Raw genomic sequence first — 24,358 nt, forward strand, 5'->3', positions numbered from 1 at the left:
ATTAATCACCTTTTCTCCTTCCACTCTGCTTCCCTTTTCCTCACCCAGTAGCCTCCTCCTCTTTCTTCTCTCACCGTCCTTTAAACTCCTTTACATGCCAACCATTTCCTCCCCGAGTTAACTATGTTTCCTTAAAGACTAAATGAAAACATCATGCAGGAATGTTTTTCTTTAAGCTTGTACAAGAAAAAAGGACACCATATATATGCACTGGTTTTCTCCAAGGCCAGCAGCCCTAGTGATGAACATCTTTTTGCTCCATCTCCAAAGATTTATGAGGATTTATATACAAATCCCTGCAGTCCTCACTGATGTCATTTTATTGCTTTTGATTGTTACATATATAACTATGTGCAATTTAGTTTTTCAAAACTTTATAAGGCCTATCATGTAAATAAACTAAAAATTGAAAATTCTTTGACAAATACTTTGTCCCAATATTTGGTTCAGAATATCTGTTCCCGTAAATACTGGACTCTAATGTGAAAAGTGACTATTTTAGCTTTCCAGTGGTATATTTATGACGCAATTTCCATGAAGACAAATTTCTGCCTGTAACTTTGTTTCTTTGTAAGTTCTAAGTTCTTGGTGGATTGAGGGTTTAGATACTATTTAGATAATGCTGCTGAAATAACTATAATGACTCTCATAGGGTTGATGATTATACATGCCCCAAAGAGAGTAAATGTCAGTATCACAGGAGCAGAGATTTCTTTGAGGAGGAGGGGAGGTTTAGGAAAAGCCCAGCAAGCCCAGACTCTCAGGTGTTGGATAAAATAACAACTTGCGGATGAACTCCTGCATCCTTACTCCAGGCAGGCCCTTATAACAAGACGCGGTACTTACACTGAACAATGCAACATATGTGAGCTGGGAATGAGGTGGGAGAAAGGAAATCAATAAACTAAAAGTTCAAGCTTCATTTGTATATAAATTCAATATTTAAAACCAAGATACCAAAGAGAAAAATCAAACAAAGAAGAAAGACCAAGAATTGATTGTTATAAATATTTCCAGAAGCCATGAAGTCTAGTTCTCCTCCTCCATTCCCAACATCTTCAACACCGTCTTCAGGTAGGACTGTACTTCAGTCACCCAGGCCAATGCTTTTCTATCCCAAGTAGAAGATTAATGAGGTCCTCTTGGACATCAACTTTGCTATCCATCAAAATGAAGCCAAATCACCCCATACTCTATAGGTTATGCTTTGTTCTTGGTATGCATGGAAGGGAACAAATCACCACACTTTTCATCATGACTTTTTAGCTAAAGCTAATACTCAGTAAATGGGGAGTTGAGAAACTCGAACACTAAAACCCTAAAAAGATTCAATAAACAGAGTCCTTCCACCTCTACTAACAAATTCCCTTAGAGCCACAGAAACATAGCAAAATTAATTGACTTGAATTTCTAACTTATTTTCTTCAGCTCACTTTGGCTTGCAGTTTTAATTAGAAGGAGCATGTCTAGATGATAAGCAGGAGGATTTCAAGATGGAAAAGTGAAGCTCTGGAAAATCATAAACTAAAATATGTATTTTTTTAAATCGAGCCTATAAGATATGCCAGACACTCACTGGGAATACAGTGGTGAGCAAAAGGGACAAGAATTCTCTTGAAGCTCAGAGTCTTCTCAGGAGAGATGGATAATAAACGAACTAGTAAACAGATTGTATCAGATATGTAATGATTTTTTAAATAAGCTTAACCATCCTTTAAAAGCTCTTTGAAGTTGTCACTTAGCTTTACTTCCCATGGCTAATTAATGCAAAATTTTCAACTTCAGACAGAAAAGCCCTGAATATGCATTATATGAACATAATTCACTGCTAAGTGAGCAGATGCATTATTACCTTAAGTTGGTGGTATATTTTCTTCAGTGCATATGCTTCTTCTTCTGTTTGGGGAGTAAGTCTTATCACCTTTTCACTATAAGAAAGGAAAAAAGAAGGTGATATTTACCTTTCAAAAATAAAAATGTTAGCCATCTCTCTTAAAAAAACTGCCTCCGCACTTAAAAAGTAAACCAACGAAACTTTCAATTGACCAGCAGATATTGTATCTAGTTCTTGGTATTCTCTGATTGGACTGGTCTTTTTTTCTGCATCTTAAAACTGTTGGGTTTTTCATCAGCTCTTAAAGATTACAAGCTCATACTTAATGTTATAAATGTGGAGAGAGATCCAAAACACCGCAAGTGGGACACGAACCTTCATGAACACATCAAAGCAGACACCCAGAAAGAAAATTCCTGATGACAAATCCTTGTTCGTTTAATTTCATGCTGAGAAAGAGTGTGACTTTCAGAAAGAGGAAATACAAAATCCACCCACCATGGAAGATCTCAGATTTGAATTCTTCCCACGTGAGAACAATAGAGATAAGCCCACCTCTATGGAGTGTATTATTTCTCTGGTGCAGAGCTTTCCCACTAGCATGTGGGGACCCCATTACAGAGCCACCAACAATTTACAGGGGTACCACAAAATATGGGTAACTGTAAACTTTTTAGAGTGACCAAAATTTTTAATCGAATTTTACCACCATTAAGACACTTAAAATTGTATCTGACCACTCTATAAGGCTCCTGCAATGTTTCTGAATTGCACTGGAATACTCAAGGTGTCACCTGCCTTTGTCAGAGTTCTCTGTGGTGGTGACCCCTCTCCCAGGTGTGCCAGACAAATATTATTTTCTAGGTGTAATGTGATGAGGACAGGTAGGGGAGTACAACACTAGCATATAATAACAGCTATTTGATGTATTTTGCATAGAACCAATATTTATTAATGGATTAGCATAAAGGAGACTTCTGGGAATAATTAGCTTCCATTGAAAATGTTAAGTGAAACTAAATAAAAAAAGTACAATAACAGGAATGAATATTTTTCATAACCTTCCAAGGCATTTTGCAAGGACTAAAAAATAAAGCAGGAAGCCAAAATTCTACCAGTTCACTCACTGAAAATGTTAAGTGAAACTAAATTTTAAAAAGTACAATAAAAGGAATGAATATTTTTCATAATCCTCCAAGGCATTTTGCAAGTACTAAAGAATAAAGCAGAAAGCCAAAATTCTACCAGCTCACTCACATGTCTCTCCAGCAATAAGGATGAAATTAGCACATTTTTCCGTGGTTTCACTACTTAGAGGAACAGAAGTTTCTGAGTCTAGGTAAGACTAGGTCTGATGGAGGGCACTGGACCACCAGGAGACTTCTGGATTATCCGGGCAATGTGTGGTCATTTCCAATCACTTTAGTTTTATTTCAGTTGCATCTTTAGATCTATGAATTAAAAGGCCTTTGACCAGCAGATGAGAATTTAATATACTTTAAGAACTACTACTCTAATATGGCTTTGAACCATATCCTCTACAAATATATGTTCAAGTCCTAACTACCTGGGTCCTATGGGGGTGAACCCTTGGTAAACAGGGTCTTTGAAGATGTTTTAGTTAAGGTGAGGCCAATCTGAATGAGGGTGGGCTTAACCCTATCGGGCTGTAGTCCTTGCAAACAGCATTTGGGACAAGGAAGGAGACAGGTGAGGAGAAAGACAGCTACCTGCGGGGCAGAGATTGAGTGATGGATCACCAGCAAGTCACCCCCAAAATGCTACCGACTTTGGAAAAAGCACAATTCTGCCGACACCCTGACTGGGGACTTCGAGTCTCCAAAACTGACAGACGAGAAATTCCTATTGTTTAAGCCAGCTAGACTGTGGTACTTTGTTACAGCAACCCTCGGAAACTAAGACAGCAGCTTTTGTTTCCTCAACATCACAGAAAGAACCTCTTGGAACCAATGCCATAAAATCAGTATTTCTAGAAAAAATTAAAAGTAGGAATAAAAATCACCAAGTCACTGTAAAACAACCCTTACATGTAACCTTTGGAATTTAAATGTAATTATACTTTTCCTCCTTTCATTTCTGGTACACGTCTTCCTAACCTTTATTTTTTCTAGATTTATAAAGTCCTGGCTTCTCCCATCTGACCCAATAAAATTATTGGCAGGGAAAAAAAACCTCTGCTGGATGATATGGTTCTTTTTTTTTGATGGATGGATCACTTGACAGCTTGCTGAAAAACACCTCCATCTGGGGTCCTGTCAGCATCTCAAGAGCGCAAAGAAAGCAATCTGTAGCCATTTTATATCCATGGGAAGAGCTTTTTTTTTTTTTTTTTTTTTTTAAATGATGGATCATTCAACCTGGCAATTGGTTTCTTTGGTGAGTACAAGATGTAAGAGAGCCACCCCTGGGATTCTTTAACTGTACCTCTGAAAGCAATTGTTCAAACCCAGCTTTGTCATTTTTATAACAAAAAATTCACTTTATCTCAGCTTTGAGAAATTCCCAGGTGAGTCTTTAGAAGCATGTTTATTACTCTTTGATTACTTACCAAAGGACAAGGAATAAGGAAAGCTATTTAGGAAAATCCATGAAATGTCATACTTTTTTGTAAACCAATAAATTATGTTGGTGAAATAACCAGTAATCAAAAACCAACATGAGCTCTCTATCCTGCATGTAAAATCAAAAGACTCCCCAAGGAACCATTTGTTTCACAAACAAAAAGCTTACTTTCCCAAATCTGATAGCCCGTCTTTCTTCAAGTAGTGAACAATAATTTGGTACTACAAACAGCAGGTGTCTACTGGAACTTAGAAAAACTAAATTTGCTCAGCTATCATCAAAGAAGTTCAACTGACAGGCTTTCTTTTAATTTATGTTTTTCTACCAGTAGGTGGCAACATCCATTTACAACCCTTCGGCTACTCTTCAGGATTAGATGACCGAGTCAAAGGACTGAGAATGGGTTGAAGTTAGAGAAAGGCTGGGCAACCAGCTGCGCTTATGCACATGTGTTTATAAGTCAGATATTTCTAATTCAGAGAGTCTATATAAAGCTGTCCAAAGGAAGACAGTGCAGGGGTTTTTAATTACAGTTTAAGAATGTAGTAGAGAAGCAGCAGGACGGCCCAGATAGTTATTCTCCCCAGTAGTATAGTCACTCATGATTTATTTAAATTTTTCCTCTTGCCTTACATGACAAGTGAGGTTATGTTGCTAAAATGCTAGCATTAGGTTTGTTAACCAAACCCTTGGCAAACAATTCTTACGTTTAGTAGCAATCACATAAATGAGCCATTAAACAAAATGAATTGATTTGAAAAATAATTATAGAACGCCTAATGAGAATTTATACCTAAAGAAGAGATTTTGACAACAGAACATAATCTTTGATTTTTTATAATCCTTCTAGGTCTCATTTTCCTTGTTGGAGGAGTGAGAATGTCAGCTGGAATGATCTCCCAGTAGCCTTTTCATTCTTAAGTTCTTAGATCATGTTGTTTGAGTTTGATGTCTACCATATTTGTTGCTTTCTTTCTATGCCTTCCTTGTCAGAACGACACTTATGAAAGAACATCTCTGTTTCAAGGGCAGCTTGAAATTCCTCCTCATCCTTTGTTTCAGTTTGCTAAAGTTGCTGAAATGCAATATACCAGATATGGATTGGTTTTTCCAATAGGGATTTATTAGGTTGCAAATGTACAGTTCTAAGGCTGAGAAAATGTCCCAATTAAGGCACCAACAGATAGGTAACTTCTCTGACAAATGGCAGATGGCATCCGGGGTTCCTCTGTCACATGGGAAGACACATGACTGGCTCTGCAGAACCTTCTCTCCCAGGTTTAGCTTCTGGTTTCAGTGCTTTTCTCCAAAATGTGTCTGGGCTTCTGTTTCAGCTCCTGTGGGTCCTCCTTGCTTCTACCAGGGGCAAACTCTGGATTACATATTTTAGCTTCTCTGAGCTCTCTCCAAAATGTGTATGCCTTTTATCCTCTCTTAGGACTCCAGTAAAGACGATTATGACCCACCTTGAAAGAGCAGGGTCACATCTTCATGGAAGCAACCTAATCAAAAAGTCCCACCCAACAATAGGTCTGCTCCCACAAGACTGGATTAAAAGAACATGACTTTTCTGGGGTACATAAAAGATCCAAACCAGCACATCCTTCTTTAGAAAAACATGGCTATAAAGTTCCAAATTCTTCCTCTTGTCTTCTGGTATGACCTTTTACAGTTTATTCCATTATCAAACTCTAAATTTTTTTTGAACTTATATTTGTAGTAGCTTATGAATCCATACTTGTAAAAACTCAAGTATTTACAAAGCATATGAAGTTACAAAAATTTAAGTTCCTCTCCTCATTCTCCCCCAACCTCAAACCTTCCATCTTCTCCCAGCAACCACTGCAAGTTTATCACTCCAGATACTTCTTTGCATTTACACATACACTCATGCTAATTATAACACTAATTTGCTTTTATTTTTCACTTTATATATTGAATTACTAATTTTATAATAAACCGCTGGATTCTAAGCACTAATATTTTACTTTGGCATTTTATGCCTATATGCATAAGGAGGCTAATTTATAAACTTTTGGATGACCCTTGTCTGATTTTGGTATTAATGTTATGCTAATCTCATGGAATGAACTGGAAAATTTTCCACCTTTGTAAATGGCCCTGACAATTTGAGTGACGTAGAAATTATGTTTCTGTTTTGTACAACATGTTCATAAAATTTTTCCTTTCTTGAGGATTACATGTCTACTTTTCATATTTGCGTGTGGATTTTGGTCTATTTAGTTTTTCTCTGCTTTTCGAGACAATTTTAGTAATTTTTACATCTGGAAAACCATCTGCTTGTTTCATAAAATATATTCATATAAAATAACTACAGTATCTTACAATATAAAGTCATATAAAATTTATCATTTATAGTCATCTGTAGCTTTGTCCCATTTCTAGGTTCAAATACCATTTGTATTTCAAAAAACTTTCCTTAAACAGATGTCTAAAGATTTACTTTTTAAAGAAAAATTTTTGTTTTCATTGATCAGTGCCACTTCTTTTTGTTTGAAAATCATTAATTTCTGCCTTGATCTTTATTAATTCCTTTCTCTGTGTCTCCTTTGTTATTCAGGTTTTAATATGTTATGTTCTCATTGATTGTGCAAGTCTAATAGTTGATAATTTCAGATTTTAGTTTTTCTTTATTTTGAAAGATTGCAAAAAAAAAAAAAAAAAAACACTAGGTAGTTGTTTTGGGAGTGAGAACTTTTATTTTTGTTATTGTTTTATTATCTCAAACTCAGAGAATGTGGCCAGTATGATTTCTACTTCATTGACTTTACTTCATTCATATTTATAGCCTTATATTCAATTTTAATATTGGAAAATCTACATTTTCTTGTATGTATATGAAGTTCTACAGCCTATCAAGCATGTTGTTATTTAAACCTTGACATTTTTTGTCCACTGAATTTGACCATTTTAAAGAATTTTATAGTATACCCATTATTATTTTTAATATGTCAATTTATTTTTTAACTTACAACTTAATTTATGGATTTTGTGACATGTAGCTATATATAAGTTCATTACTACTGTATTTTGGGATGCAATAAAACTTTTATTTGTATAAAATGTCCTTTAAAAATCATTTTTTTGGCTTATTTAATGCTCTTTCCCTTGAATTATATTTTTCCCAATATGATTGCTACTCCTGCTTTCTTTTTGTTTGCCTGGCACAGTTTTCCCTATTTCTTTCTTATAGTTTTTTTCAGATATGTTTCTTGAAGACATTGTAGGGCTAGATATTTGAAAAATTGAGGAAGAGACTGACTTGAGGAGAATTTTTCTTATGCACATTAGTTGTAATACCAAATATGTAAGATTTTATTCTTACAATTGTTTTATGTTATGGGTTCTTGTTGCCTTTTATTCCCTCCTTTCCTTTCTTGGAGTTAACTTTGTTTGTCAACTTTTAATCTAGTAGGTTGCAAGGAATGCATCATATTTCTATTTTCTCAGTGAATTTTTTTCTAATTTTAAAAACTTACTTAAAAGTCACTTTTTACTTCATGGCTAAAATTAATCTGTTTCTGTAATTTCCTCTCTTGAACAAGGTAAGACTAAGAATCCTTTCATTCTCACACTCTCTACCCCTTCCCCATGTTTCCCTCCTCCTTCCCTCTAAGTTTTCTTCAAAAGCATCTGAAATTCTGTTGGTCATTGTGTCAAAAGTGTGGACATATTTTTCATTATTTCTGTTCACCCCTCATTAGGACCTGCTGATATAAACATTTAAACTTCAGCCCAGAGTATTTTTATTGTTTTAATTTCTTCTATTTTTTTTTTTTTTCTGATTCCTCGAAGAACTCCTACTAAACAGGTTGGAACTCTCAAATGTGTTCTCTACATTTCCTAACTTTCTTTATCTCATGTGTATCTAACTTTCCTTTTGCAATGCTTTCTGGGATACTGATTAGTTTATTTTCCTAACTTGATCTTCAACCATGAACATTCTCCTAATTAGCTTACCTTTTTTTTTTAATTTTGGCATTCATGTTTTAAATTATCGAACAGCCCTACTGCTTGAGATGGTCCATTTCTTGAACATTCCTGAAGGATACAAATTATATTGAACGCTTAGTTCTCTTCTTAATTTTGTTTTCTTCCTTGCTAGTTCATTTTTGTTGACTTTGGGCATCTCTCCTTCATGTCTGCTTCCCTTAAGCATGTGGCAGATTTTTCTTCTTCATGTTAAGGAGATCCTAGAATGAAATCTGTTGGCAATTACTCTGTTTCCCAAGCCACCTGAAAATCTATTCCCCTTCTTAGGAAGCCTGGCTTCAGTGTGTTTGCAGAAAGGTGTGGGGCAGATGTGCAGCTTGGAAGACGTTTACTTTGGGCTGGGGTCACATTGACAATTCTACACTGGCCAGAAAGTTAAATTGGACAACTGCAGAGTACCAAATAATGGCTATGTTAAGGGGGAGCTACCACACAGGTCCAGGAGGAGGCTGCAGAAGTGAAGCTGGAGGTCCATGCATTGTCACAGCTGATTTTTTTTTTTTTTCCTTTGCCATCCAATTGATTTTTTCCTTGTTTTTTTTTTTAAATTCAGTTTTACTGAGATATATTCACATATCATACAATCACCCATGGTGTACAATCAACTGTTCACAGTACCATCATATAGTTGTGCATTTATCACCCCAGTCTATGTTTTTGAACGTTTTCCTTATACCAGAAAAAGTAAAAATAAGAATAAAAAATTAAAACAAAAAAGAACACCCAAATCATCCCCCCCTCCACTCCATTTTTCATTTAGTTTTTGTCCCCATTTTTCTACTCATCCATCCATACTCTGGATAAAGGGAGTGTGATCCACAAGGCTTTCACAATCACACTGTCACTCCCTGTAAGTTACATTGTTATATAATTGTCTTCCAGAGACAAGGCAACTGGGTTGCAGTTTGATAGTTTCAAGTATTTACTTACAGCTATTCCAATACATTAAAACCTAGAGGGTTATCTATATAGTGTGTAAGAGTATCCACCAGAGTGACCTCTTGACTCCATCGGAAATCTCTCAGCCAGTGAAACTTTATTTCGTTTCATTTCACATTCCCCTTTTGATCAAGATTTTCTCAATCCCATGATGCCAGGTCCAGATTCATTACTAGGAGCCATATCCCACGATGCCAGGGATATTCACACCCCTGGGAGTCAGGTCCCACGTAGGGTGAGAGGGCAGTGAGTTCACCTGCCGAGCTGGCTTAGCTGGAGAGAGAGGGCCACATCTGAGCAACAAAGAGGCACTCAGGGGGAGACTCTTAGGCACAATCCTATGCAGATTTAGCCTCTCCTTGCAGTACCTAGCTTTATAAGGGCAAGCCCCAAGACAGAGGGCTCAGCATACCAAAACGCCAGTCTGCAATGTTTTTGAGAACATCAGCAACAATCCAGGTGAGGAAGTCCAACACTTCCACATTTTCCCCCAGCTCCTCAGGGGGGCCCTGCACATATATTTTTATTCTCTGCCCAAATTACTTTGGAATGTGTTGCTATTTCACTCTAACCTGTTCAAACCTACCAGGACTCACTTCCCATTCAAAGTTCCATGTAATTATGGTATTTGAACAAACTGTATGAGTAAAATTTTTAGGAAATATAGATCCTGCACCAAATAAACTTTATCTCTTCCCTTGGTTCCACATGGAATTTGAAGTTTTAAAACACAGTCAGGATTGTCCTTTACCCTTTGGTCCAATTTGCCCTAGACCAAACTAGATCTCCTTCATTCATATCTCTATTGAAGTCTGGACTCTTTTTCAGCTTTTTAAACAGTTGCTGAATGTGCTAATACTGACATTGATATCTGCCAAGCTCTAGCTCTGAGTTCCAGGTGTCACACAGATACCCAAAGTTCCAGGGATTGATCAGATTATATACAAAGGGATCAGCATCTCAGAATCTGGAAATAGCCGTTACAGTTCAGGAATAGATGTGACTGCTATAAGAGCTTACAATCTAGGGATCATTATAATAAGCATTCCCCTAATAAACATCACAGCTGATTTTAAAGGATGCTGCAGTGAAATCCAGAGTTCTTTGTGAACACACCAGATTTTTAAGTGCTGGTAACTAATATATCATTCCCTGAAACATTCTGTAGGCTAAAATAACCAAGTCTGCTGGCAGAATTTAGCCCACAGGCTGCCAGTTTATCATTAGTTTCAGCTTTGCAGGAATATTTTCTGCTAGATAAGAGGGCTCCCTTAAATTGCCTGGGAGCCATTTGTTGATTCAGACAATATTTACTCAAGGCTTAATATTTGCCAGTCACTGTTCTAAGGAACAGGTGACAAAACAGTGAACAAAACAATCAGATATTGTGGCTGTCTTCATGGAGCTTCCTTTGTTATAGTGTTTCTGCCCATTTGGGAGTGAGTGACAGGGTTTAGATTTTCTATATCTGTTCTATTAACTACCTGGGCATAAAGTTCATGGCCCACAGTTTCTTGAACCTTCTATTGCCTCTAGTTTTGGCATTTTTCTGGGGGTACTTTTGGCAAAGACCATTTTTTGGGAAAGCCAAAATTCTTATAAAATATTGTGAGTTTCTTAGCTTTCTTAGATTTTTCCATTGTATCCTATGGATTTTAAATCATTCAGTAACTCCTCACTAGATATGTTCTTCAAATTGATCTTTTCTTCTATAGTTTCAACTAATTTTCTTTTTGCAATGCATTATCAGAAAATTGATTAGCTAAGTGCATACTAATCAGCCTATCTACTGAAATCTTTTAGTTATTTACTCACTTTCTTATGTTTTTAATTGTTAGACACTGCTGCTTTTTTCATGACACCCACCAACTCTCCACTGCTTGTTGGTGAAACGCTTCGCAGTTTCTAGTTCTATTCTAATAGCTAAAACTTGTTGAGTCTCAGGCACTATTCTAAGCACCTTACATGTACGGGCACATTTACGCCTCATAACCTTATGCACAGATATTCTTATTTTAATTTTTACTGATGAAGAAACTGAGGCAAAAAGGTGAAAAAACTCACCCATGATCACAGAACTACAAAGTGACTGGGCCAGGATTTGGATCCAGGCAATCTGACAACCAGTTTGTTATTTTTATTTTTTGTATAATTGCAATAGAATTTGGGAGAGGTAATCCAAGCATTTCATCAGCCATTTAAAATCAGGACTCTATATTTACCTTTTTAAAAAAATTAACACTAGATAGCCACAGCATTCTCAGCTCAAAATCAGTGGTTTCCCACAGCTCTTAGGATATAATCCATCTGAGGCAGTATAGACACAGGAAAAACATCCTACAAACTCAGAAGCACCTTTGAACTAGGTACAGGGAGGGGGGGCGGGGCATCTGGAGAGACAGGTTCCTGAAACCAGAGGAGGTTGAGCAAAACAGGATACACTGTTCAACCCCAGGGCACGGACCAATCATGATAACCCATTCACAATCCTTAATTTGAATGCTTAGTTCACAATGCTTAATTGTAATGCTATTGCAACAGCTTACTTACAATCCTTAATTTACATGTTTACTAACCAATCTCAAGAAAGTGTAGAAAACCAACCACAACTGCCTACTTACAATACTTAATCTAAATGATTACTCACCAATCACAATGTACCAACATCTCAAACCCCACTCCCCTTTGTTTAATCTGTTGAAAACTCATGTGCCAAACAGAGTGTGTGTCTCTCTTTTGAGCCCACTTGTGCTCAACCCTTGAGCATGAACTGTCTTTCTCTTCAATAAACTTTTCTCACCTGCTTATACCTGCTCATCTCATTCTTGAATTCTTCCTTGCAATGAGGCAGCGAGCCTGGAAGGGAGCTCCAGTAACATATTCCTCGCTGAGATCTGTTAACACATCCACCTTCCATAAAAGAGCCTTCCAGGTCACTCCATTCTAGTCTTTGTCTCTTTGGCCACATCTTTCACCACTCTCCTGAATTCATTTCCTCGAATGTGCCATATACCCTTATCCTGAGCTTTCACACACAGTTTCTTCCTGTGAATCCTTCTGTTCGCTTTCACATTTCACTTGGATAATGCCTACTCATCCTGAAGACCTCAGCTTAAAGGTTCCTTCCTCAGGGAGTTCCTCAGTGAGTCCTGCACTATTTTACTCACCTGGCTCCTACTGTCTCTCAATGCACCATATATTTCCTAGCATAACACTCACTGAACTTCATGGGAATTATTTGTTTAATGTCTCTATCTTTCATTAAGCTCTAAACCCTGCAAGTAGGAACTAAATAAATACCAGGCTTACTGTGGGACTCCTCGGTTGTGGGAGTAGTCCTATTGAATAGTTTGGAGCTTATCTTGAGTGGTACATGGCTTTCAGTGGTCCAAAGCCTGCTTGTTTGTTTGTTTAATTGCAATTCTTATATTATGCAGAAAGTGTAAGTTAGGATCACACATGGTAGAGGCCTGGGGTATCCACTTCTCATAGATGCCCCCTTACTGCCCCCCAAATCCCTACTAGACATAAATCTTCCTCAGTTTCTCCGGCGTGGAGGGACAGATTTTTCTAGACATTTTGAGGCTCCCTGCTGACATAGGACATGTGCTTTTAAGCCCCTACTTCTGCCCATTATGGGCACTGGAATCTCAGCCCCAGTCACTGGGGTCCTTTTTGTAGTCCTCACTCCCAGAGCCACCAGGAATCTCCTGAACAAACAACAGAGTGGTAAAAAGCACATACCCTGGAGCCAAGTTGCTGGTGCTAGCTGTGTGATCTCAGACAATTTTTTTAAAAAAATATGTACTTTGGTCCCTCTACCTATATCCTGAGGATACTGGTACTCAAGGGTTATTGTGAGGGTTAAATAAAACATGTGTCAAGCGCACACAAGCACCTGCCACGTAGGTATTTAGGTAGCTGACATTACATTTTTGCATTTGTTGCAGCATTTTTTACTTTATCCACTTTGAGAGTTCCTGAGTCCTTCTGTCTTGCTCTAATTTGTTGAATGGATGAATGAATTGCAATTTTCTCAAAAGGGAACTACTTATAACAAATATTCTGAGCGTGGCCTCAGAATGCATGACCTGCCCACAGTACCCTTTCGAGGTGTCCTTTGCCTGGCATACTGTAACTCCTTCTCCCGGAGCCCACACCTAATTTGACACACAACATAGAGGCAGTCAGCAGATAAGGTGGAATGACAGAAGTTCTGCCCAGTCAAGACTCACTCTACTGGAGAGTGATTGACAGCTGATCCAATCAGATCCTTTCTTTGAGACTTGGCAGTTGAGATAAAGAATAAAAATCAGTTAGTTTGCAGCATCAGGAGAAGTGGAAGTGGACCCATAATAGTTGGGTTCTAAAAGTTCTTAAGTGGGGGCCTGGTTTGGACATTGTCCCTATTTTCTCTTGTGTTTCCTTATAATAAACTCGAGGTATCTCAAGCATATCTTTTCCAACCCTAACAAACTCACTAACGTTAATACTTAAACTTCAGATATTTCAGTTCTTCATTCCCATATCTTTGTCCCTCGATTTATCTTCTCTGATCCTTTTCCTCTTCACTTCAATGGAGGAGAGTAAGGTTGGTTTCAAATCTGGACTCCACCACTTGCTGCATGCTCTTAGCTAAATTGTCAAAACATTAAGAGCTGAAGATTTCTAATCTGTAAATTGGTTGAAACACCAATAAACTATTGTAAAAGGGTGGTGTGAGAATTTTGTATTTCATTAAGCCACATTTATTAAGATTATGTGCCAGACATGGTGGTAGGTGCTGAGGATACATCAGTTCCTGCCCATCTGTGATGGGTTTAAGTCGTAAACCAAAGGAGATATTGCTAAGGCAAGGCCTGACTTGTAGCCTCTTGTGCTGGTTTGAGTGTATTATGTCCCCCAGAAAAAGCCATATTCTTTGATGCAATCTTGTGGGGCAGACATTTCAGTGCTGATTAGATTGGAATTCTTTGAGTGTTTGCATGGAAACATGCCCCACCCAACTGTAGGTGATAACTTTGATGAGATAATTTCCATGGAGGCATGGTCCCACCTATTCAGGGTGGGCCTTGATCAGTGGAGCCATATAAATGAGCTGACAAACAGAAAGAACTCAGTGCAGCTGAGAGTGACATTTTGAAGAGGAGCTACAGCCAAGAGGGACTTGGCTTTGAAGAAAGCACAGGAGCTGCAGATGAGACACGGTTTGAAGGAGGCTGTTGAAAGCAGACTCTTGCTCCAGAGAAGCTGAGAGAGGACAAATATCCCAAGTGCAACTTAGAGTGACATTTTTGAGGAACTGCAGCCTAGAGAGGAACATCCTGGGAGAAAGCCATTTTGAAACCAGAACTTTGGAGCAGACACCAGCCACATGCCTTCCCAGCTAACAGAGGACTTCTGGACACCGTTGGCCATCCTCCAGTGAAGGTACTCAGTTGCTGATGTGTACCTTGGACACTTTATGGCCTTAAGACTGTAACTGTGTAACCAAATAAACCCTCTTTTATAAAAGCCAATCCTTCTCCGGTGTTTTGCATTCTGGCAGCATTAGCAAACTAGAACACCTCTCAAAAAAGAATAGCTACTATATTACCCCAACAGGATTATTTTCTCCTCTTCCTTTAGAACTTAAAGGGCTGAAAGGGTGTTTCACTGTGAACATCAAAAATAATAAAACACATGACATTATGTATATATCTAATCTTTATGTTGCTGCTCTTCTTGTCTCTGAGCTTTTCATTATTTGAACCTAATCACTGATCACTTTCTGAATTAGGACTTACTATTTTCTCTCTGTTCCAGTAGCTCTGTGTCACCTGAGACACATACTAAAGATCTCATTATTTTCTACAAAACAAATTGGGGACATAGGGCACTTCATATAAAATAAAAAGGGGAAATAATTTCAGAATGTCTTGTAGAGGTATTTGTATCTGTTACTCACTACACGTTCCATTTTTCAATACTTCCTAAAACACAATTTGCCTGAATGCAGAAAATCATTTCTTCACATGGTATCAGATTAGATGAGTGCAGTGGATGCTTTTGGCTACTCCTCCAAATCCATTTCCCCTCCAACTTGAACAGGACTCTGGTTCTGTTCAGACAGTCATCCCATCCCTCTATAAGGAATGACCCCCAATTAGCTAAGCAGAGATTGAAAATCTCATCAATTTTTGTTAGCCTGGAAATAGACACGTGTTCTAAATTGCCCTAATCAGACTGTTTCATGGATGGGAAAAAAAGACTTACTCTCCTGTTGAATGTCAACAAGGAAATGTGTAACCCTGCTTGCCGTCTTGTAATTAGGAAGGAAGCTGTAGGTTGAAGCAGATTCTTTTTGTTGAGGGGAGACCCAGAAAGAACCAGGGTCTTCAATGATCTTATTGAATCAACCAGCTGTTGGTTTGTCCTACCTCTGGATTTCCTGTTATGTAATATATTATATTTCCTTATTGTTTGGGCCAGTTTTATTCAGATTCTCTCTCACTTATAACAAAAAGCCTTAACACAATAACAGCAATTTTACTTAGTTTGACTATCTTCAGAGGGATGAGATAAGAGAAACTAATGGAATAACTAAATTTACCGTTACAGTCTTCATAGGTGGGAAAATATGTACTGGAATTCTTTACTTCCGTCTCCAAGTTCCCTTCTCTAAAATATCCTTTTAATTTTGATAACAACTTAAAAAACTGCATGCTTTTAGAAAGGATGATTTAAGGCGTTCAACAGGCAAAGCTCATGTCACATTCTCAAGAAAAATAGGACAGTTTATAATACTTCCTAAACTTTCTGAACACCTCTTATGGAAGAGTTAATAGGATCTTCACTAACTTTTTCAAAAATCTCATCCCTAAGCACAAAGAAATCTATTTGGTAATTCCACCTAGAAAAATTAATGTTGGCATGTAGAGTCTATATAATAAAGTACTTGGTTCTCAGAGCTGCATTTCCTTGGTTGAAAAATGGTGGTTTCATGCACATGAAAAATTTCATTAAAAAGCAATAAATAACAGACAACTTGTCAGAGAGTACTCTACAGAGCTAAATGGATTCTCCCTCCTTGGTCATGGTTTATAGTTGCAATATAAACTACTCAGAACATGAAGACGTGCCCTGTGGCTGTTTGCTCAGGACATGAAGATTTAGGCTTCACTCTTGGATTACAGTTAGGCAGAAGTGATGACTTTATTCTTGTTTTCTGTTTCAGTTATTTTTTGTTACAGCTATTTTAACAACAGAGAGAAGCAAAACACACACACTTCAAAAGCCTTGCTGATGTACTTCACTTTCGAACAAGAATTTTCTCAAGAAGTTAAACTCCTAGCATAGTTACCTCACACATAATGGAAGATCAATAAATATTGAACTGAATTGAATTGAAATTGGCTTTTTGTATTTTTTGCATTTTTTAATGCCCTTAAATTGTCTTCTATTGTAAGGTTTGAGAATTTCCTCCTCTCTCATTAGTACAGATCAGAGACAGAAAAGCAATAAAATGTAATCCTGCCATTAAATTAATTTCTTACAGTAAGATATCTTCTCTGTGTCTCAAGGATTTACTACACATTGTGTCAAACTGTGATATGATACTTTAGCTTAGTCCTTTCCTGTAGTATTTAATGGGACCCATAATCTGAGAAAGGTTTTATCACAAAGGAGTATGTAGCATTCATTCAATAGATACCCAAATAGCAGTTACTACATGGAAAATGAGAACTTTCAAAGATGTACAGTCCAGTTGTGTAAGACATAACATTATATCTTCTACTGTAATATAAAGTAGCATGTGATAAATATTTCATAAATTATACATTAAATGACTAAAAAAGTTCAGCTGGAGTGATCAGAGAAAACCATGTGGAAGAATAGGATACTTGAAACTAAGATTTTGGGCCCAGTGTACTGGCAGTCATCAACATATATTAGTTCAGTGGTTTTGAGATTTGAATGCAATAATCATCTGGGACTCTAGATAGCTGCCCTAGTTTGTTGGACTAGATATACTGAAATCTCCTCCAGCACAAAACACTTAGCAATGCTGGTAAATGTGCGTGTGTGTGTGCATGTGTGGTGTGCACCTTTTAAAATGTGAGGGTAGAGTGGCAACAGAGTAAGGAAAATCCGAAGAGGCCAAAAAGAATGAGATAAACCATCTCTGAGGCCAGTGGCTACCCTGTCTGAAAGGTATCACCTGGTGATCTCTGGTGGCCTAGAATCTGAGCAAGGTTGGATTCAGATCAAAAGCCTTAAAGATAACCTCAATAAAAGATGACAAGAACAAATGCCCTGCAATAGCAGTAAGTGGGAAAACTTGCATGTGGCTCTGGATACAGAGGGAAAATACAGTCACCACTGAGAATTTAAAACTAAAATCAGTTTTCTGGTAGGGTTAGGGGTGAAATTCAAAGCTACCTGCATGGTCCCAAAGCCTCGAAGCTAAGAATTTACTTTAAAGTAGTTTTCAGATTGGAAGCGGCCTGTAGTGGATACTGTGGGGTGCTGCCCAGCTCACCCCTTCAAGAACCGAGGTGTTCATTCTCCCAACTGCAGAGACTTCTCTGCTGATGGTTCACGGCTGACTCCATTTTATGGAATTGACTTCAGCTAAAGGGCGGTGTCTCACCCAAGCTGAGATGCCTTTTGGAAGACTGTTGAGCTAATAAGACCTGGCCTCAATGCCTTAATTGGAGGTTGGTGAAGGGCCAACCCAGCCTCAGAGTTTCCCATGAAATCAGGTGAGGCCTCCGTTGTAACTGCATTGCAGTTCAACTTCTCCCTCCGACCCCAGCTTCCTTCATTCCCTTATAGATGTTGTTTGGGATGGTACGCTCCAACAAGCTGCCTGCAAGCAAATCTCTGTTTCCTGGGGGAACTTGACCTATGACATATCCCCAGATTCCTTCCAGAACATGCTAAATCCTTTATCAAGGAATCCATCTTAAAACCAAGTCCCAAGAACTCCCACAAGAAGCTCCAATAAATATGAACTCCCTATCAAAAATTATAAAACACATTAGGAAACAAGGCACCAAGAGCAAAAGTCAGTAGAAACAACAACAAAGAACAGGATAAAACCTGTACATTACTTACACCTTATGTGGGGACTCAGGGCCTGGGCTCCCCTCCCTAAGGGGAATAAGGCCCCACAGCACATAGCAGCCCGTGTGACCTGGACAGAAGTTCAAGGTCATCAGACCTCCTCAGGGAAGAAAGTATGTACAGATGGAATCATAAACAAAGCATTGAAACTCCCCTCCCCTGATCACTGTTGATAACAAATCTCCAGTCTCCTTTGTCACCAGACTCTGCTCAAGCTCTGTTCTCATACTCCATGGAATGTCTTTGTCCCAAACCCTTAAAACTGCCCTTTGAACTCCTCATCCTTGTGGAGCGCTAATTCCATTTTCCTCAGGTGGCTGCCACCGGGGACCCTCCTGTCTGTAAGTCAGTGCCTGGCAAAGTGTCTGCCAGTCTGTGCCTGGCAAAGATGAGTGTTCTTTGGTTTTTGGGCTGTGCCAACCCAAGCCCTTCAAGGGCTGGGTGGAACACCTTGTAATCTAACCCAATAATCAGTAGGGACCTCTTAGCATATTCATGGCAGAATGAGTATTCAGTTATTCATTCATTCAAATAATATTTTCAGGAAATCCCTTTTGATTTTAGATCATGTGTTTGGCACTGGAGATTCAAAAATGAAAAGACAAGGAACCTATATGCTAGTGAGGAGGGTAGACATGCAATCAATCCATCAATCACTATGATGTATTATGATGTGAATGTGTGTAAGTTACTGTGGGAACACTGGGGTGATATGTCTAATTTTTCCAGGGGAGTAAGAGAAGTTTTCTCAAGAAAGGAATACTTGAATACTTGAGCAAGACTTGAAGCTTGCTTGGCAGACAAGGTGGATGAAGGCAGTCTGAGCTTAGAAGGGAGTCTGAGCACAGCATACTTGAGGACCTGCTTCTGGAATATAAAGTGTGAGAAACTATAGACAGAGCAAGAGTAGGAAAACTATTTCTGTAAAGGATCAGATGGTAAATATTTTAGATTCATGAGCAATATAGTCTCTGCCATTATAGCATGGAAGCAAACACGGACAACATGTAAATGAATGAGTATGGCTATGCACCAAAAAAAAACTCTACTTACAAGTGGAGGGGTGGATATGGCCCAAAGGCCATAGTAAGCTTACCCATGAGAAAGAGTATAAATGTATTTAATATTTTAAGGAGACAAAACAGCAGATCCAAACACTGACCAATATGCAAAGGACCATAAAAATGATCAAATTAAATTACTGGAATTTAAACATATAATCACAGAAATTAGAACTGGAAAGGACAGGTAAAATGCAGCAGAAGTAGAGTTAGAGAACTAGGATGTGCACTTGAAAAAATTACTGAAAATGCATATGGTAAAAAACAGAATTTTAAAATGTAAGAGTTAAGAACCATGAAAGACAGTGAGACTGTCTATTATGTTTCTAATTTGTACACATGATACTCAGTAGTGAAGTGCAAAAAGGTTTTCCTTGAAATTGGGAATAAGAGAAGAATGTTTATAATCATTTCTGTTGAACAGAATTTGTGCAATAAATAAAGAACAAAACATAAAAGATTGGGGATATTGGAGAGAAACAAAATTGCCAGTTTATCTACATAAAAATCTTTTAAGAAGCCCTACAATTACACAATTCGTAAGACAATTTAGGATGGTAAACAAATACATACTATTAAAAACTCATTTGAATTTCTATAAATTAGCACACAGAAAATGCCATGTAAAAATATACTAGTCATGAAAATATATGGTACCTAACAATATATATACATATATGTGTATATGCATATATATGTAAATATACATACATATATATGCATGTTTGTGTATATATATACACATAAAACACATGTACATTCTTTAGAGAAAAAATTAAATTTTACTGAAAGACTTAAAAGGAACCTACAAAAAGGAGAAATAGTCTATGTATTACAAGACAATAGAGTAAAGATGTCCAAATTTCCAAATTTAACTATAGATCCAATATACTTCTGATCAAAAGCACAACTTCTTTTGTGGGAGTTGATAAGATGAATCTACACTATAAATGGAAAAGCAAAGAAAGGGTCAGGAACAGTCAGAACACTCCTAAAGAAGAAAAATAACGGTGAGAAATTTTGCACTGCCAACCATGAGAACTTATTATAAAGCTACAGTAATTAAGACGGCATGGAATTGGCATGAGGATAAACAAACAGATCCAAAGCAGATCCTAACTTCTAGGCAAACTTGATCAATGACAGAGGTCATGTTGCAGATCAGCAGGGGAAGGATGGACTCTTTACTAAAAGGTAAACAACTCGGGCAATTGGTTATTCATGTGGGAACCTGGTCCTCAGTCTCACAAATACACAAAAACCAATTCCAGATGGATTAAGAACTTAAATGAAAAAGGCAAAACCTTAATTTTTGGAAGAAAACTGAGAATCTCTTGATGACCTTGTGGTAGAGATTTATTAAGCAAGCTTCAAAGATCAAAGATAAATTAATTCAACTATATTAAAATTAGGAACTTCCTTCCAGCAAAAAATAAATAAATAAATAAATAAGGAAATTAAAAACACAAGCCACAAACTGAGAGAAGATATGTAGAACACAAATAACCAGAGGATTAGTATCAATATGAAAAGACATTACTTATAAGAAATGGACAAAAGTATGAAATTTACAGAACAGGAAACAGATGGCTGAAAGAAATGAATAGATATACAATATTAGTAAACTGAGAAATGCAAATTAAAATCATAGCAAGATATCATTTCATAACTACCAGATTTTTAATTAAATTTAGACATTATCAAGAACTGGCTATAGAAACTCATATTTTTGCTCAATAGAGTATATACTGTTGCAGCCATTTTGGAAGAAAGCAATCTGGTGTTAACTGGTAAAAGCTGAACATACCTATACTCAACTTCACTCTCAGAAACACTGTGCACATGTGTACTAGGGCAGCCATACAGGTATGTTCACTGCAGCATTATTTCACAATCACAAAAAACTGGAAACATCTCAAACTTCCTCAACAAGAGAAAAGATAAATGGTAGCTATCCAAAAAATAGAATACTATACTGCAGTGAAAATAGACACGTTCTACCTGCATCAACATGGATAAATCTTGCCATCTTAATATTGAATAAGAAAAGCAAGTTATACATGGTGTATAACTAATTCTAAGAAGTTTCATAAATAACTAAAAACATGTATTTTAGGGATATATATGTGGTAAATTTTTAAAGCAAGGGAACAATAAAAACTAAGGATAAAGATAACCTCAGCAGGTAGGGGAAATGAAAGAGTGATATGATTAGGGAAGGTATGACGGGGGGATTAAAACACATTGCAGTGTTTTATATTTTAAGCCAGTGACGGACATTTAGGTATTTTATGATATTTTATGAAACTATATATTTATATAAACTATTATGTATGGTATTTCATACAAGGGAAACACTGACTTGTGGTACTCATGGAAAAATGTAGGTTCTCAAGCTGCATTCCTGTATATTTTGATTCAATAGGTCTGATAGGCATCCCAAGTGATTCTGAAACAGATACATCTATAGACCATGCTTAAAGACACACCTGACTCAGTTCTGTCAGTGTAGAAAACCCACCTTGTACTACTAACACCCATCCCGAGAAAAGAAAATGAGATTTGGCTTTGTTCTCTGAAACAAAACGCCATCATCCACTCTTCATGTGAGATGCCAATTGCCAGAGGGTTGGTACCTTGAGGTGAGTGTGGATACTATTGTAAACCCATCCGCACACAGCCACCCTGGCACGGCAGGTGTACCTGGGGGAAATGGGTACATGTGTGAGCAAATCTCCCAGGACTGAGGTAATGGGAAAGGAGCACTGAGCCTGAGTTTCTGACACATGAAGTCCTAGGTTCCAGGTAAACTGAGGCAAGGTCTTCATCTTGAAGAGGGATCATAGACTGTGGGGATTTTTTAGTTTTGTGGGTGGTGTTTCATCAGATGGAGGATCAGTGAACAAGCGGGACAGCCTCTGGTAGGATTGCACATTTTGGGAACAATACTATGTGGCAGTGATGGCAACGATAGCCAAAAGGGGCAAGACATCAAACTGAGGAACTCAGCCCCTAGGATACATGTAGACTTTCCAAGGGGGGTAAGGGACTTGATATTTTTAAGGGAATAAATTTCCATATGAACTTTTTCCTAAAACCGATCTAAGAATGTACCCATGGTTGAGGTTGAGTTTTTCTTCCAGTTCTCCTTTCACACCTACCATCCTTTACAATCACACATCTCCCACTTTTCAAAATAAAGAAGAAACTTTCATCCATCCTGTATCTTACAATAGTGTATTGCTCCGAGGATGAGTAATTCTCAGGGATATCAAATAAAAGAACAGTTAAAACAAATGTCAGCAAAGTATTCTTTAAACAAGTCACCATAAACAAGTAGTAGGACTTCATGTCTTTCCCTGTTATATTGTATAGTATATTATGCTTTCTCTTACATGCTTTGTCTTACATATTTTATCTTGCGCCTTATGAGTTGTACTTACATATGTGTATATATTCTGGGCCTTCTCTATTGTATGCACATATGTATGTATATTCTATTTTATTCTATTCTATTTTACATTATGTATTTATAATGACATTAAGCATGATGTTAAAAACAGAACAGGATGGTCCATATTCAGATATACTATAATGGAGGGCAGGATGGATGACAATTTACATTTAACAACCTATTTTCTTCTATCACCTGACTACTGATAACAAAATGCATAGCTCCTGAAGGCAAGTCCCTTAAGAGTAAGTAAAGAGTGCTTTGGTAAAAAAAAATATTGAACATTGTGGCATGTATTTCATCCAGGCAACAAACGTAAAGGCAAATCTTTGTGTCTTCTTAACTCATATACAGTAGAATTCAATTTAAGAAGGTAGAGGGTTCTGAAGGGCTGTATATTAATGAAAAAGTATGAAATAAAAGATGAAGGAAGACTTTCTTGATAGAAATTAAGTCTGATTTGGCTGACTGGTTTGACAATGAAGATGATCTTTGCCAATTAGATAATATGGCACATCATTTAGTGAATAGGCTAAATGTGCAGCTTCACAATAGAAAAAAACACATTTTAAAAACGTGATAACATCTTTTTGTCAAAAACTGTGCTGGAACAAATGCAAAGAAGCTAACAATATCTCAGTTTTTCCAAGATTTACTGATGAGATCAGGTTAAACAAAAACAGGCAAAGCATACATTTTTTTCCCCCAGAATTCTTCGAGGAGACATGGGTAGAGAATATTAGTATACTGGACCATTTTCCAGTTTTCTCTTTGAAAAGATGGCAGCTCCTCCCTGGGGGTGTGGAGTTGTCAGGAGAAGATCCAGGGAAGGAAGGAAGACTTTCCTGTTGAAGTTGGAAGACAAGCTCAGAGCTCTTAATGAAAAATATTGATATCCTCATGACTTAATTTTATGCCTCTAGTGGGTAAAGTAATATATTTTTTCATCTACAATATTTATCAGTGGCATTTTTGTCTAGGTGCTGGGAATACATCAATGAATAAGGCAGAAATTTTTCTATTGTCATCTAGCTTGCATTATAGTCAGGGAGACAGATAAGAAATGAGTAAGCCATCACATCATTTTGGATAGTGTTGAGGGCTATGAATAAAACAAATTAAGAGGTATTACAATAGGACCTGGAATGGGGGATGTTTGTTTCCTTGCTGCTAAAACAAATACAATAAGTTGGCTTCATAACGGGAATTTATTGGCTCAGTTTCAGAGACTAGAAGGCTTGCTTCCACCCAGGTTAGTATCTTCTAGCTGGCTGAAAATCTTTGGGGTCTCTTGCCTTTTTTCTGCACACGGTAGAGTCTTCTTTCTCTTCTGGGTTCCTCAGACTTCCAGCTTCTTGCTTATCC

The 24,358-nt window shown here is 37.4% G+C and overlaps 1 protein-coding gene across 1 annotated transcript in view; it reads right to left on the reverse strand.

The window, feature by feature from the left end:
* Window positions 1-24,358, reverse strand: part of CPA6 (carboxypeptidase A6) — a 339,673-nt gene that overhangs the window by 211,634 nt on the left and 103,681 nt on the right. Inside the window, exon 2 of the mRNA XM_037803055.1 lies at window positions 1,853-1,928. Coding sequence (XP_037658983.1) covers window positions 1,853-1,928 — 76 coding nt within the window. The remainder of the gene's footprint in view (window positions 1-1,852; window positions 1,929-24,358) is intronic.

The sequence above is a fragment of the Choloepus didactylus genome, chromosome 14 (assembly GCF_015220235.1).
Source record: "Choloepus didactylus isolate mChoDid1 chromosome 14, mChoDid1.pri, whole genome shotgun sequence".
NCBI classification, from domain to species: Eukaryota; Metazoa; Chordata; class Mammalia; order Pilosa; family Megalonychidae; genus Choloepus; species Choloepus didactylus.